General features: G+C 43.1%; 1 protein-coding gene across 2 annotated transcripts in view; it reads right to left on the bottom strand.

The window, feature by feature from the left end:
* The window catches only part of LOC147706704 (solute carrier family 22 member 7-like), a 396568-nt gene that overhangs the window by 258272 nt on the left and 122335 nt on the right, over nucleotides 1–15961 (bottom strand). For both annotated transcript variants that reach the window (XM_086925842.1, XM_086925843.1), the window contains exon 4: nucleotides 8340–8494. In XM_086925842.1, the coding sequence (XP_086781968.1) occupies nucleotides 8340–8494 (155 nt within the window). The remainder of the gene's footprint in view (nucleotides 1–8339; nucleotides 8495–15961) is intronic.

Raw genomic sequence — 15961 nt, 5'->3', positions numbered from 1 at the left:
CAACTATAATGATGGACTATGTAAAAGTTTGAAATGCAATTTACAGGCAATTAGTATAATTAATTTGTATGTTCATAATAATTAATGAGATTTTTGAAATAAGTTCTCAACAACGAGTATGTTTAGACAAAATTCCGCTGAACTTGGTATATGTCTAATGTATATGTGTAAATTAGTCTACTGTGTATTGTTTTTAACCACAGAAACTGTTCTATATATATATATTGATATGAATGAGTTTCATTAATATAGCCCGGAAGAGGCTCACAGGGAACGAAACGCGTTGGCCTCAAGAAATTGTACGTATTTAAATATGAAATCAATAAAAGATATTAATTAATTACAAATTTGAACTGTTGCTCATTGCTTGTCACATGCTGAATTGGATTTCTGCACTTAGATATTAGCTCTGAGGAGAGTACTGAGAAATGTGTGGTAGTTTGTTGACTTTGCCAGTGCTTACTGCTGCCTTAGAGTGGGGAGTGAGGTGTCTGATCTGTGTTTGACTCCTGCACCTCAAGAAAGTCATAAGATTCTGTTGTATTCTCATTTAGTATTACTTGCTTCTTTCCCCTTTAATTCATTTGTTCCATTTAGATTCTTAGTGTGCTGATGTTCTGAGTAATGCTTCTTGTGGGCAGTTACTTGCTAGTCTAGGTTGAAGCACCAACTACTCTCTGTTACTCGCAATAAACATCCTGATTTTATATACATATATATATATATATATATATATATATATATATATATATATATATATATATATATATACCTTTTGGTACTAATCTACTTCCTCTACTACAGATGGCGACGATGGCTAGCAGAGTAATGAAGAGGACAGAGTGAGGCTTTGCCTCTGTTGGTGGAAAAGAAGCAAAGAAGAAAATTGGAGAAAATCGCTTAATATTCAAGGAAAAATATAGAAAAAGAAAAGGAAAAACGGGGAGAAGAGACAGATATGTGAAGCCAAATTTGAAGCAAACGAAGAAAATCCCTGTGAAAAAACGAAGCGTGAGTTACTAGACTTTGTTGTGTTAATTGTGGTAAAAGGATTAGCTGAAAAAAGGAGAGTTCGACTCTTGAAAAAGCAGTGTGCATCTTTTGAAAGTTTGTCTACTGTTCGCGAGTAAAAGCGAGCGGCGTGCAACTTTTAAAAGTACCTTGAGAGCTCGTGAAGTCAGTACGTGTTGCCGTTTGTTAATCCTTCGAGCTAGCGTCTGAGGGAAGACTATGACGCTGAAGGAATGACGTGGAGCAGTGTGCGCCGTGCGGAGTGACGAAGAGCAAAGCTGCAATAAGGAAAACGTGGCGTGCGTAGTGACGCGACACGTAGCGGCCATCTTGGAAAAGCAAAACAAAGTGTATCCTAGCAACCCTACGAGAAGGAGACGGAGGAAGACAGAGAACTGCCGATACAACCCGTTTCTTAAATAAAATCGGGAAAGAAAAGAAAGAAGTGGACACATCCTTCAGAAGGACATACAGGTGACTTAAAAGAAATGAAGTAAAAGAAAGGAGAGAGAGCAAAAAAAAAAAAGAAACGAAATTAAGAAACAAGTGGATAGTACTGTACTAAGTCAAAAGGACAAGGAAATAGAAACGTGGAATATAAGTGCGGAAGAGAAAAAACTTTTTAAAAAAAGAGAGAAATAAGGAAGGGATTGTTTTACATGATTGTGCTTTTTCTTTACAGAGTTGTGTGAAAAGACATACCTTACTTATACTTACAAATGGAAGGGCATAATGTTGTGATGCCACCCCTGTTTCTGCAACAGAGTGGCGATCCTCCTATAGAATGGGAGGAATGGATTGAAATTTTCAAAAATTACATCGAGGCTTTGGATGGGAAAGATTTTAGCGCGGCTAGGAAGAAAGCGCTGTTGTTGAGCACTCTGGGTAAGGAGGCCCAGCATGCCTTCAAGTTTTTACCGGCAGGTACAAATGCAGATGGGAGAGTTATAACTAATGTTTACCTTGAGGCAAAAGCTAGACTTAAGAAACAATACTCAAAGGAGGTGAATATTGTCATGGCTAGGCACAAATTCTATACGCAACCACAGAGGGTAGATGAAAACATAGACCAGTTTGTTACAAGGTTAAGGGAGTTGTCGATAAAGTGCAATGAGATAAGGGATCAACTCATTGTCCAGTGTAGGAACAAGAAGATGCAAGAAAAATTGTGGGCGGCAAAAAACCCATCCTTGCAAAATGCAATAGAAATAGCTAAGGTTGTGGAGGAATCGAGTGCTTGCATGAAGGAAATGGAGAAAAAAGAATGTGTCAAGGAAAATGTGAGTGCTGTGGGCGTGTCTCGGGATGAAAAAGAGGAGGATGTTGCTGTTGTTTCTAGGAGAAGCAGTGAAAGAAACGATAGAGGAGTAAAAAAGTACAGTGGGAACGCACAGAATGGTGGCGAGCAGTACAGGGGGCAAGAGAAGGTTTGTACAAGGTGTGGGAGCAGATACCACACAGCGGAATATAAAAGATGTTTTGCATTGGACAAAGAGTGCAAGAAGGGTGGGAAAAGGAGCCATTTTTATAAGATGTGCAAAATGATTAATAAAAGAAAGGTTACTGTTGTACAAAATGAAGGCGTATGTGTAGTGAACGGATGTAAAGTGCAGAGTGCTAACAAAATATTGTGTGTAAGTGATGAGGAGATGGAAGGTGAGACAGGTAGAAAGGAAAGACCTAAGGCGATGTTTGTCATAAAGGGTAAGGAAACCGAATTGATGGTTGATTCGGGATCATTTTGGACGATCATTCCAGCCTGTCTATTTAGGAAAAACTGGCCTGATGTAGTTCTTAAGCCTAAGGACATCAACCCAGGGGGGTACCAGGGTGAGAGGATAGATATCATAGGGTACATGTTGACAGACATTGTTTTTCAAGGAAGGTGTGGGGATGGGAAAGTGTATGTTGCACATTCTGGACCGCCAATACTTGGGTGGGGCCATCAGTACGATCTGAATATCATTATAAATCCTTGGGCAAAAAATCAAGTGATGGTCGTGGATGAGGTGACAACAGATTCGATTGTGGATGGGATGTCGAGTTTGTTCAAGGAGGAGATCGGCGCATTGAAGGGGTACGTACATAAGATTATGCTCAAGGAGAATGCATTTCCCATGCAGCATAAGGTGAGGAAGGTGCTCATTATAGCAAGGGATGACGTGAAGAAAATGTTGTCTGGGATGTTGGAGCAGGGCATTATAGAACAGATTAGAGACATCTAATTGGATTTCGCCTGTTGTAATTTCGACCAAGTCCGATGGGAAGTACAGGTTCTGTGTGGATTTGCACACTCTGAACCAGAATATTGTTGTGGATAACTATCCCTTGCCAAACATAAATTAACTGATCTTGTTGTTGAAAGGAGGGAAGTATTTTACGAAATTAGACCTACGTAGCGCATACCACCAAATAAGACTGCATGATGATTCGAAATCTTTGACTGCGTTTATCACTCCGGAGGGTATTTATCAGTTCACGCGCATGCCTTTCGGGTTGGCGTCTGCCGCTGGTGTGTTTCAACGTATGATGGGATCAGTACTGGGAGGAATAAAGAACGTTGTGTACTTCCAAGATGATGTTTTGTTGTTTGGCGAAAGTTTGGAACAGCATAATGTGATTTTGAGTGAGGTTTTGAATAAAATGGAGAAAACAGGTTTGACATTAAAGAAAGAGAAGTGCAGATTTGCTGTGGAGGAGGTAGAATATTTGGGTTATACCTTGTCAGCCGATGGAGTGAGACCTAAACGAGATCTGTTGGAATCGATTAGGAAGGCTCCTGCACCTGAGGATAAAGACCAGTTGAGGTCTTTCTTGGGTTTAATAGACTACTATGCGAAGTTTGTGAACATTTTTGCAGATAAGACGGAGAAGATAAGGGCATTGTTGAGGAAAGGTTGTAAATTTGTGTGGGACAAGGAACTGGAGGGAGTGTTTGACAACATAAAGAAGGAGATTTGTGAGGTTAAAATTCTCACACCATTTGACACAAAGTTGCAATCTGTATTAACCGTTGACGCAAGTGGAGTTGGGGTAGGTGCTGTTTTGGCACAGGAGCATCCCTCCGATGTCAAGACAGTGGCATTCGCGTCTAGATCGCTTACCAGTTCGGAGAGAAATTACTCGATAATAGAGAGGGAGGCGCTCGCAGCCGCATGGGGTTGTGAGTACTTTAGAATGTACTTGTTGGGATTTAAATTCAGATTACTCACGGACCATAAACCTTTGCTGAGAATCTTGTCACCTGGAGGTGAAGGTAAGGGGTCCGCAAGGTTGGCGAGATTGGCGGCACGCATGCAGGATTTCCTGTACCAGGTTGTTTATATACCGGGGTGGAAGAATTGTCAGGCAGATGGCCTGTCGAGACTTCCTTTACCGTGGCAGGATGTAGACAAGTCAGGTGTGGAATTGGCACAATGTGAGGGTGCGGTAGCAGCTATTGATGAAGTTGTTAGTTTGTGTTATGGTGCGATAGGGGAAACACAGTGGAATGAAAGCATGGAAAAGGATGAGGTTTTACGTTGCGTGAAGGAATTGATTGTAAAAGGAGCTAGGCGAGAAAGCACTCTTTCAATTGGTGTTAGACCGTATTTGAAGGTTTTAGATCAGTTGTCAATTTATGATAAAGAGGAAAACTTGGTGATGAAGGATGATAAGTATATTCCACTGTGTGAATTAAGATTTCCCTTATTCAAGTTGGCGCATGAGGGACATCTTGGGCAGTCTCTTACTAAGAAAAGGGTGAGGGAGCATTTTTGCTGGCCGGGAATGGATCAGCAGATGGTATAGGGACAAAATATCGACTCCAAAATATCGACTGGACATAATATCGAGTTTTAAATATAGACTGGACAAAATATCGACTGGACATAATATCGACTACAAAAATATCGTTTTTCAGGTAAGTGAAGTAATATCGACTGTATAAAATATAGATAGCAAAAATATCGATTTTTTAATAATATATAATATTTTATAGTGTATTTTTATGTAATAATATGTGTGAATAGTGTGTATTAATGTTATAAAATATTTTATTACATGAATTTTGTTTTGATAATAATTGCGTAAGGTAATTCTGTAGCGGGTTGTGGGTTTATAGGGGAATAGGGTGGGAAGTAATTTAATAATAATTAATTAATTAATATATGTTGTTAATATTTTTAATTAATAATTAATTGATAATTAATTAATATTAATTAGTTAATTATTAATATAATTTTTAATATATTTTGTATTAGTAAATAATTGTTAATTAATTAATTGTAATTAGTTAATTACATTAATTAGAGTACATTTTTTATATATATAATTTTGTGTTATTTTTAAGTAATTAATTTTGAAAAAATAATATTAATTATTAAAATAATTACACCTAATGTTCTAATATATTTACTTTATTGTTATTGTTAATTAATAATTAATTGGTAATTAAATAATATTGATACATTTTGGGTAAAGGAGCATTTTTAGGGTTCAGGGTCAGTTTTCAGTTCATGGGTAAAGGGGTATTTTTAGGGTTCAGGGTCAGTTTTCAGTTCATGGGTAAAGGGGTATTTTTAGGGTTCAGGGTCAGTTTTCAGTTCATGGGTAAAGGGGTATTTTTAGGGTTCAGGGTCAGTTTTCAGTTCATGGGTAAAGGGGTATTTTTAGGGTTCAGGGTCAGTTTTCAGGTCATGGGTAAAGGGGTATTTTTAGGGTTCAGGGTCAGTTTTCAGTTTTTGGGTAAAGGGGTATTTTTAGGGTTCAGGGTCAGTTTTGGGTTTTTGGGTAAAGGGGTATTTTTAGGGTTCAGGGTCAGTTTTGGGTTTTTGGGTAAAGGGGTATTTTTAGGGTTCAGGGTCAACAAATAAGATTTTAAAAAATTATTTTTATTATTTTCTTTTATTATTTTATTATTATAATTTAATTTAAGTCGTTTTAAGTATATTTTAGTAATTAAAATTTAATATTAATTTAATTTAACACTGTTTTTAATAAAGTCGATATTTTTTACATCTATATTTTTGTTAACGATATTTTGTACTCGATATTTTTGTACTTACCTGTTTGTAGATACAAACTCGATATTTTGACTGTCGATATTTTGTCCACGATATTTTGGCAAGTCGATATTTTGTCAGTCGATATTATTTCAGTGATCCTCAGCAGATATCTGAGTGGGTAGAAAGGTGTGTGGACTGTTTAGAACGTGAGAAGAGATTGAAGGTGGGTAGTCAGGGTAATCATGGTGAGACAGAGGATCCAGGGTTACCTTGGCACACTGTCTGTATGGATTTCATTAGACCCTTTTGTGGATTTGGTGTGGATTTGAAATTCGCACTCGTCATGGTTGATGTTTACTCAAGATGGTTGGTTGTGATGTTTTGCAGTGAAATCACAACCAAATCTACCATTAAAATGATATCTGAGATTTTCAGAGAAGAACGGTATCCGGTGAAAATAATTACCGATAATGGAACACAATTAACTTCTGCCGAGATGGTGTCTTTCTTAAAGGCATGTGGGATCATACATTCAAGAACATCTCTCTACAACCTACAAGGGAATGGTGTCGTGGAGAGGGCGAATAGGATGGTGAAGGGCGTAATGCAGATGGCTGTTTCCTCTGGTGGGGATGTTAGAAGTATGGTCAACGATTTAGTGTGGGCATATCGCACCACTGAGAACAGTGTTTCTGGGGAAATTCCCTTCAAATTGATGAGGGGAAGGGCTGCTGGTACCAAGCTTCTACCTGCATGGATGAAGGAAGGTCTGAGTATGGAGGAAATGGAAAATCGTGGAAAGAAAAAAGTGTATGGAAAGGGGGTTGTTGCTAATAAGATGAAGGTTAATGACCTAGTGAAGGTGAAACCCGGTTGCATTAGCAGTGGTTTGACAAAATTCAGGGGTCCATTCAAGGTAAAATCTGTACACAATCGCTTTGTTACATTGTACAATGGAGAACACTGGAATATGAGAAGGGTTGCGCTGTACAAAAAAAGTACAGGGAATGAGGATGATGAAACTTGTGTTCAAGATGATACTCAGGTTGGTCATAAAGAGGATGTGGTTGACTCTCGTGTCCCTTTACAGAGATGCAGACGACCAACAAGTTACTTAAAAGATTATTTCTGTGATGATGCTTAATCTAAGAAGTGTTTAATTTCTTTCTGTTTTGCTTCTTTTATTTACTTTTCATATAATTTTTTCTTGTTTCATCTTAATGTATGAAGGGAAGAGGATATGTTGTATTCTCATTTAGTATTACTTGCTTCTTTCCCCTTTAAGTCATTTGTTCCATTTAGATTCTTAGTGTGCTGATGTTCTGAGTAATGCTTCTTGTGGGCAGTTACTTGCTAGTCTAGGTTGAAGCACCAACTACTCTTTGTTACTCGCAATAAACATCCTGATTTTATATATATACCTTTTGGTACTAATCTACTTCCTCTACTACAGATTCAATGTACCTTTAGCAAGTCTTGACAGGTGATTTTGCCTTGTTGCCCCAATCACAAGCTGTCAATCATTTAGTGTGTCCCTTTATGACTTTATATCAACATAAACAAATATATCAGGGTCTTAGGACTGTAACCTTACTCATTCTCACTAACCACAGAACAAAAAACCATGGTGTGTTTTTTGCCATGTGCGTCCCTGAATGATGGGATGTTGAATAGACGCCCTGATCCGATGTGGTGCAATGAAATGATTAAAAAAAAAACAACAAGTGGGAACGTTTAGAGACCAAGGGGCAAATTTACGACTAATCAGCAGGGATGCACCAGAAGAGTTGCCACGCTTCTGCCCACCCGTGCGCCACCACTGATGCGCCACATTTACAATGCGGCACACCGTGGCCCTCAGATGGACAGATGCGTGACGCATCCCCGGCGGAAATTCGGCGCATTGCTGGAGTTGCGTCGCAAGCAGGCACAGGGTTTTGACGCAGCATCTACCTAAAAGTGACTGAGTGAAATCTTGTAAATTTCACTCAGCCACTTTTACGAGGTGTTCCTGCACCGGAACGCCCTCCCTGCGCAGGAACACCTACATGTGGCGCAGGGCTTTACAACGTGGCGCATCTCTCAGATGCGTCAAGTTGTAAATATCCAGCAGCATGGCACTCGATTTGCGCCATCACTGCGTCACAAAAGTGACGCAAGAATGGGGTAAAAGAGGCGCAAGGGGCTTGTAAATCTGCCCCAACCATGGATATGTTCCCCAACAAAGGCATTGAAATGATAACCATTTGCAATACATGTTTGCACTTTCTAAAGAGGTGCCGAAAAAGGGAGGCTCTAAAAGTGACCCTTCATCATCCTTCTCTCGCCCAAACCTTCACTTACTTATAGCCAAGGTGATGGTGGAAAATCCAGAAAGTGATACCCCTGAAAGGGACCTGAAGACGGCAAGCATGGGGTAATTGATGGAGGCTGCGGCGGCCGTCCCGAACACCAGTGTAAGCACGTAGCAGACCAGGAGCATCGAACGCCGGCCACACCTGGGGGGAAACACATCAAAGCATGGTCACTCGGGACAGCCTGAGGGGGTCAGACCAGAGCCTTTCTCATAATAGAGCACATGGGTCAGGGCCCTGCCCAGGACTCCATATTGTACTTTGAGTGCAACTTACTTCCTGGCTACAGATCTGGATAATGGCACAATTCAGAGCATTAAAATACTTCTTTACATTTGTTGCACTGAACACCGGGGGGCAGTTTTAGAAGAAAGTGACGCATCAGTAGAGATGCGTCACTTTCCCTGCGCCACCCTGAGAAACCCTTGCACCACCATCAATGCGCCGTATTTATAATACGGCGCACCATGGCGCAAGGATTGTCAGAGGCGTCAGAAATTCTGATGCATCTGCTGGCGCAGAAGTCACGCATTGCTGGAGTCGTGTTGCAAGCACTACGCAACTCCAGCAATTCACTTTTAAAAAGCTTTCCAGCGGGGAACACCCACCCTGCATACATTATACCTGACGCAGGTATAATGAGACGCAGGGCTTTACAACATGACGCATCTCCCTCGATGCGTCCCATTGTAAATTGGCTGCATTATTTGCACCACTGCTGCATCACAAAAAGTGACGCATCAGCAGCACAAAAGTGACGCAAGGGTCTTGTAAATATGCCCCCACGTGTTTAATTTTACCCAGCTCAATGGCATTTGCTGGAAATTGGACCATTAGTGGAAGAGGGTGAGAAGCTGCCTCAACAAATAATCCCAACCCTTGTCAGAGTGAATTACAAAAGCCACTAAATAAACCTGTGCCTAACCCCTCTCCCTCCCCATCCGTTAGCTATGACACAGAGCAGTCAAGTGATTAGAGGCAATGTGTGAAGTATTTATGTGGTACTCAAACAGTTATTAAGTGAAAGCACAACACAAAAAAACTCCCACCAATTTAGAAAAATAAAGAATATTTTATTAAAGAAAATTACATGGTACTGCCAAAAATCCTATTAGTAGAACCAGAATTTAAACATTTTAAAGTTTGTATTTAAAAATGGGGCCAAAACATACTTAGTGCCAATCGTAGACAACTGGTTGCACTAGACCAGGACAAGGGTAAGATTGAAGGCCGACCGTGATGGAACACAGTCTGGATACAAGGACCAGGTCCCCTCCCCAGTCACAAATTTCCCTTCTCACATTGTTGAGTTCATGGTATGTTGAACTTTAGTGCTAATTCAATGTGTGGAAGGTATTATATATATCTTTTTAGGGCTGAGAAGAAAGATATCCCCAACCAACTGTAGAAACACCATGAACTACGATGTTATCTGCAGCCATTTTGGAGAGTTGGGAAACTTCCCATTTCCATCACTGTACACCACGTTATACAGACTCCAGTCATCGCTTTGCCTGCATTGTCAGTGACAGGCACAGCTTTGTTTATATTTGATAAAATATATCAACCTGCGCACACGTGAATTATTAGACCCTGTGAGACGTTGGCCTGGTATATGCTGTCCACTAATTAAAGTGGGCACCGTGCACCAGTCCAAACAACCCTTATGGTGATTTAAGAGGTGTTAGACAACCTTAGAAAGCTCTCTAAGTGGTAGCTGTGGAGAGCAGCCTTCAGGCTTAGTCTTGATGTAATGTAAAACAGCTTGTTTCACCAGAATGCAACCTTATAGTATTGGTTAAATGAAAGGAGAATTACACTATAGTTATAAAAATATGCATTTATTAATAGAGCACTCTCTAGTATGTCACAGTATCTTCTACACCAAGATAATCACAATGCAGAGTCTGGGTCACTCAGTAGTGACCAGGGGCTCAGTAGTCGAATACCCACCAATGTCGGGTGCTTCAGGTGTGTCGATGGAGACCTTGACTCTAAAGCCACGGGGACCAGGAGACATTCAAGGACAACCAGGAGCCGGATATAACCTGCCCCCCCGAAGGATATTGAGTGCTGAGGGGTCGGTGTCCAGTGGGAGCACCAATAAGCCTTGGCAATGGCAACCCATGAAGAAGGTCAAGGAAGGTTATGGTCTGAACCAGCAAGGTCCAGGAGACTCACCACATCAAAGGGGGGCAGGGCAAGCCTGGAGCAACCAGGGGAGCCCAAGAAAAGAGTTGAACCTCAGGGAAACTCACAGGCTGGAGGCACAGAAAACGCAAGAGGACCTCGAGCAATTTCACAAAATGACAGCTTGCAGAGCACTCAGTGTGAAGTGGCCAAAGTTGTTTGTAGGAAATGGTGCCAGAGGGAATGGATATTTGTAGACCAATGCACTTTTTCGAGAAATGCCAACAAGCATATGCACTTGCTAAAGTACATGGTGCACAGGGTTTCGGGTATTACAGCCCCCACGAGGGATTCTTACCTTAAACTCAGCCAGAAGACAGCTTGGACCTCCAGGGATGTGGAACCCACCTCCTGTGTGGCTGGAGCGTTCGGAGTCCACAGGAGCTCAGGATCAGCAGACTAGTCAGTTGCATTACGGTGCCTGCGAATGCAGGGAAGTGGCTCCTTCACCCCAAGGGAGATACTTCAGTTGTCCTTGATGCTCCACAGGTCCTGCATGCAGCCTGTATGGTGCATGGGCACAGACGATGCTTCAGACTGAGAGGGAAACGAAGTCTATCCCAAACGGCGTCCAGCAAAATCCAGAGTGTCCAGATGGTCGAAGGTCAGTGGTTTTCTTTTCAGAATCTTGCCACGTCGAATTTAGGGTCCTACAGACATATAAACACTTTTGTACACATGGGAGAGGGTCGGACAGATTCAGCGGACCCTTCCAGGGGAGGGTCTGGACAGCGGAGAGGATTCTCCATGTCCTATGTCCAGTTTCACGCAAGAGCAGGAGCCAACAGCTCCCAGAACTGCTATGAACTGGATTATACACAGAGACACCAAATGTACCCCTCATGCAGAATTTTGATTGCTGGCAGGCGTACCCTCCCAGGCCTAATGCACTAAATCCTGTCTGGGAGGTGGTTACACCTCCCTGTGACAGAACTTGGCTCAGCAGCCGGAGGGCAGAAATGTGTCTTTGGTTGGCAGCAACCATTTTGGGCTGTCCAGGACTAGAAGGCTGGTACCGGGAAAACCAGGGGCCCCACAAAGCTTGTTTCTGAGGGGTAGAATCATACGGGTATGATTCCACAATGTTTGACACCAAACACAAGAGGGTTTGTTTCAGCTGTTTTAGAGTTGGCCATCACATGGTTGCATAATGCCACTCTATATGCCTAAATGGCTGCAAGACTAACAACCCGGGAGAATGGACTCCGTAAGCTGCAGAGGTGTCCTTTTTATGCAGGGGCACCCTCTCACTTAGGACCAAGCACCCTGCCCTCAGGATTGTCAAGGCCTGCTAGAGGGGTGACTTATAGGTTTTAAGTGCAGTGACCCTTAGATATAGTAAAGCTATATCTCAAGTAAGTTGTGGATGCACCAACTTACACAGGCTGCAATGACAGGCCTGTAGTTCAATTTTGCACGGCCTCTCATGGGTGGCAATATACATTCCTTAGCCCATGGGATGTCTCTGGGGTCGCTATACCCTGGGTACATGGTTACTATATACTAGGGACTGACAAGGGTACCCCAGTATCCCATCTGGAGTGTACCAAAGTACATAACATAAGCAATTTAGGGAGATAGCAGATAGACTGGGCTCCTGGTTAACATGATCCAATCAGACCAGTCAAAAACCAGCAGAACACCAGGCAAAAAAGTGGGGGTCACCAATCAGAAGGATCCTACCATCCTACAGACCTACTGCAGCTTTTGTTTTTAACAACATTTCTCTAGTTTTTTGTTTGTTCTCATATTTCACGCACATTTGTGGTTTTTATTCTGTTAGGGTTTGTGTGGGCAGTAGCTGAACCACACAGTCCACCTTCCTGGAGAAGATAACTGCTCCTCCGCTGTGTCCTCCCTGTTCCAGGTGATCCAATGTCGGGAAGCCTATGAGGCTTATTTGGAGGTAATTGATGGTGACACTTTCACTTCTAAAAAGTAAAAAGCACTTTTGGTGCACAGTACGGGTGCAGAAGGTAGAAGCATTTTGATGCCCAGAGTTTCCTGAGAGTCTATTGATGACGTTGTTGGTTTAAAAACACCACGGGGTACCAGTGGCGTAACAACACCTCTTTTGAGGCGAACGATGTAGGGGCCCCCGCACCTCGTGGGGGGGATGGGGTAGGGGGTCTAATTCGCCACTTCTGACTGCATACAATTATCAGAACTTTAAAGATTAAATGATTCAGGACCAACTCATCAAAGGAAGACTTTTGTCCACAGAGGACTCAGATTTGGAAACGGCTTTGATGTTGGTAAAGAGTCTGGACAACTCAGATGTACATGAAAAAAATAAATAACAATTGCAAATCTTGTGAGGTTTGGCAGATTTTGAAACAAACTACAAGACACCGAAATAATTTAGTTTTTTTTAAACTTGTTTTTAATATTTTGTGAACTTTAATTACATTAATAAATCATCAAAACATGCCTCAACAGTTACACTGAAGAGAATAAGCGTACATATAGTCATGTATTGTGATCGAAGAACATAGTAAAAGATATGCAATGTATAATACATTAGGGTGACCATGAAAAAGCATCCAACATGCAACACAGAAGGAATAAACCCAGACAATAAACATAGCTTGAGGGGTTGCCATCAAAACACTTGAAAACCAAGTTTTCAGCTCCCTTGTACCTCTATGGCGTCCCTTGTACCTCTATGGCGTCCTCTGATCCATGCCCCAAAACTAGGGCAAGCCTGTCATAAGAGCTTTTGTGAGTTCACAGGACAGCAGGACACCTCCAGGTAACGTGCTCTTTAAAAGTTTCCATAACAACATCAATGGCTCCGCAGGGACCCCCGTCACCGCCCAAGCTAGCATCAGGGTTATCTCAGAGCGCTACAAGTGAACACAGTAGATCTTCCAGACCTAAGCAATCGAGGGCCTATTGGGGATTAACCCCATTGCCGCAGGGCTAATTCCCCCGCAGTGCGGGGGGAAGGGGGACGCGCGCGGTGCTGATGACGAGCTCGGCTCGTCATACAGTATGGTGGCCATGTGCTGATGACGAGCTGAGCTCGTCATGGCCACGCCTGCTCAATGAACGCCCAGCACAGCGGGGTAATTATCCCATGAGGCCATGATGAGCTCAGCTCGTCACCAGTATATGCCCACCGTGCTGCTGAGCTCGTCATCAGCATGCAAGGTGTTAATGGAACAATGTAGCAAGCCTAGGGTGATGCTCATGTTTCAGTGCCTGCGTGTCTTCCAAGCTCTAGCTAAACTATTGAGGGGCGGGGGCGTTCAAGATGGCCACCCACTATCATTCCCTTGGTCTTGTACAGTCTGTACTAGGGTGTCCCAGGACGCTGCTGTTGGTGGTTTGCGCAGTCTCCTTATTTACCTCCCTGGGGAGAGCACAACTCTCTGCCTCTGCCCAGTATTCTACTGTTTGCCTCCATGTGGGAAGCGCAGTTGTGCCTGGGGTTCCCATCTCATTGTTATGGTGCCTTTGGCCAGGATGAGGATACTGCCAACTAGGACAGAGGGTACAAAGCGGCCACAGTATTCTGGGGTTCTGACCCCCAAGTCCTGCTGAGAAAGTTGTGTTACCGTTTCCAATGTGGCAATAAATCAGACTTAGGGAATGCTTTATGCGAGGTAATAAGGTGCGCTTTCATTTATCTCTGTAGTGTCCTGCTGGACACATTCGAGTGATTTTACCAGCCACTCCCATAAGGCTGGCTCTCACATCCATCCAACACAGGTGTCACTGGTCAGGTGACCCTGCCAATAACAAGGCCAGGGCGCACGTGCTTGTGGACAGTTTCCAGTACCACATACTAGTCTGTGTATTTATGTAATAGTCATGTTTGCCTATGGCCCAGAACATAACATTGGCGATGAGCGGGTGTGACCCTGCATATGTGCTCGCAGCTGCTCTGCAGTTCCTTGTGGGTGGGGTGGAGCATAGCCTGAGTCTGTGGAATCCCTGCTCCTACTGCTAGCAGGACAACAACAGAAGTGTAGGGGACGTGGTATGCCAGAACATGGCAGAGAAAAGGCCTCCCGCTGGCGTCCACCAGAAATGCACCTGCAGCCAGAGTATTAACCGGCCATGCAGCAAGAAAGCTATGAAAAGGGGGTGGAGACCTGCAGCTGACACAGGGGGTCCTCGACTGCCCTGAGCCGCCTTGCTGTGGTGAGTCCCCTGGTCCTTGCTGGGCCAGACTGTAACTTTCTTTGACCTTCTTCATGGGTTGCCACTGTCAAGGTTTGTCGGTGCACCTGCTGGACACCGACCCGTCAGCACTCGACATCCTTCATGGGACAGCTCTTATCCACTCCTGGTTGTCCTTGACATCTCCTGGTCCCTGCAGCTGTAGAGTCAAGGTCTCCTTCACACCTGAAGCACCCAACATCAGTGGAGATTCGTCTTCCGAGACCATGGTCACTTCTGAGTGACCCAGGCTCTGTCCCCTCTGCTTTCAGGTTCCTTCCATCAAGATCCACCTGTGTGGTTCCACCGGACACTTTTCTTCTTTCCAGAAGTAGTATTTCTTTGAAGACTGCCATTGGGAACGACTGTGGTTTCCGGCGCCACTTCAGCCCTATGCACCCGGCTTCACTGAGATTGGTAAATCTGGTAATTCAGTATCCATGGGTGGGGTGGCTTTCCAACTTCCTATGTTCCAAAGGGTTTCTTCATAATCCACTGGGAAGGGTCCTTAAACTTTAAGAGTGCTACAGCGACTCTCCCATTGCATTGAACGTAGCATGTGGTCGTGTTCTCACACCGCACGTGTCCTCTGTGGGGTCCCTACTTACTCACCTTGGGTGGTTCCTTGGGGTCCCAGTGATTCTACATCCTGTAGACACTGTCTTGACTCGAGTTGTGGTTCTTATACCACTATTTTAGTATATGGTTTGGTCTCCCCCTGGAGCCCACTGTGTATTAGTGTTACTTATGATTGTTTTTGTGCTACAGTTTTGTGTGCTTTGTGTTTATCTGTGTTTAGCAGATGTATTTAAGGTGTGTTATTATAATAAATACCTATTTGTATAGTTGCTGTGTGGTTCTCCTTTCATCCAACCAATACAATTAGGTTGCATTCTGGTAAAACAAGCTGCTTAACACTCCTGGACTAAACCCGAAGCATGCTCTCCACAGCTACCACTTGGAGAGCTTTCAAAGGTTATCTTTGACCTCTTAGATCGCCGTTGTTTGGACTGGTGCAAGGTGCCCACTTTAATCAGTGTACATCATATACCAGGCCAACTTCTCGCAAGACATTGAATGACCCACACTGCTATCATTTAATTTCTGCTGATTTAAAATATGCCTACCTCAGTCCTTTTCTGTCTGGATGGCTGGGGAATTATCATTATCACCCATTCACTGTCCCAAATCTGTCCTTGAAGACTGGCAGCCAAAGGAGCCATGCATGAATCTAATGCTGGACACCTTCCGGTG

The sequence above is a fragment of the Lissotriton vulgaris genome, chromosome 6 (assembly GCF_964263255.1).
Source record: "Lissotriton vulgaris chromosome 6, aLisVul1.2, whole genome shotgun sequence".
Classification (NCBI taxonomy): Eukaryota; Metazoa; Chordata; class Amphibia; order Caudata; family Salamandridae; genus Lissotriton; species Lissotriton vulgaris.
The sequence above is the reverse complement of the archived record's forward strand: the minus strand, read 5'-3'. Positions and strand labels throughout refer to the sequence as shown.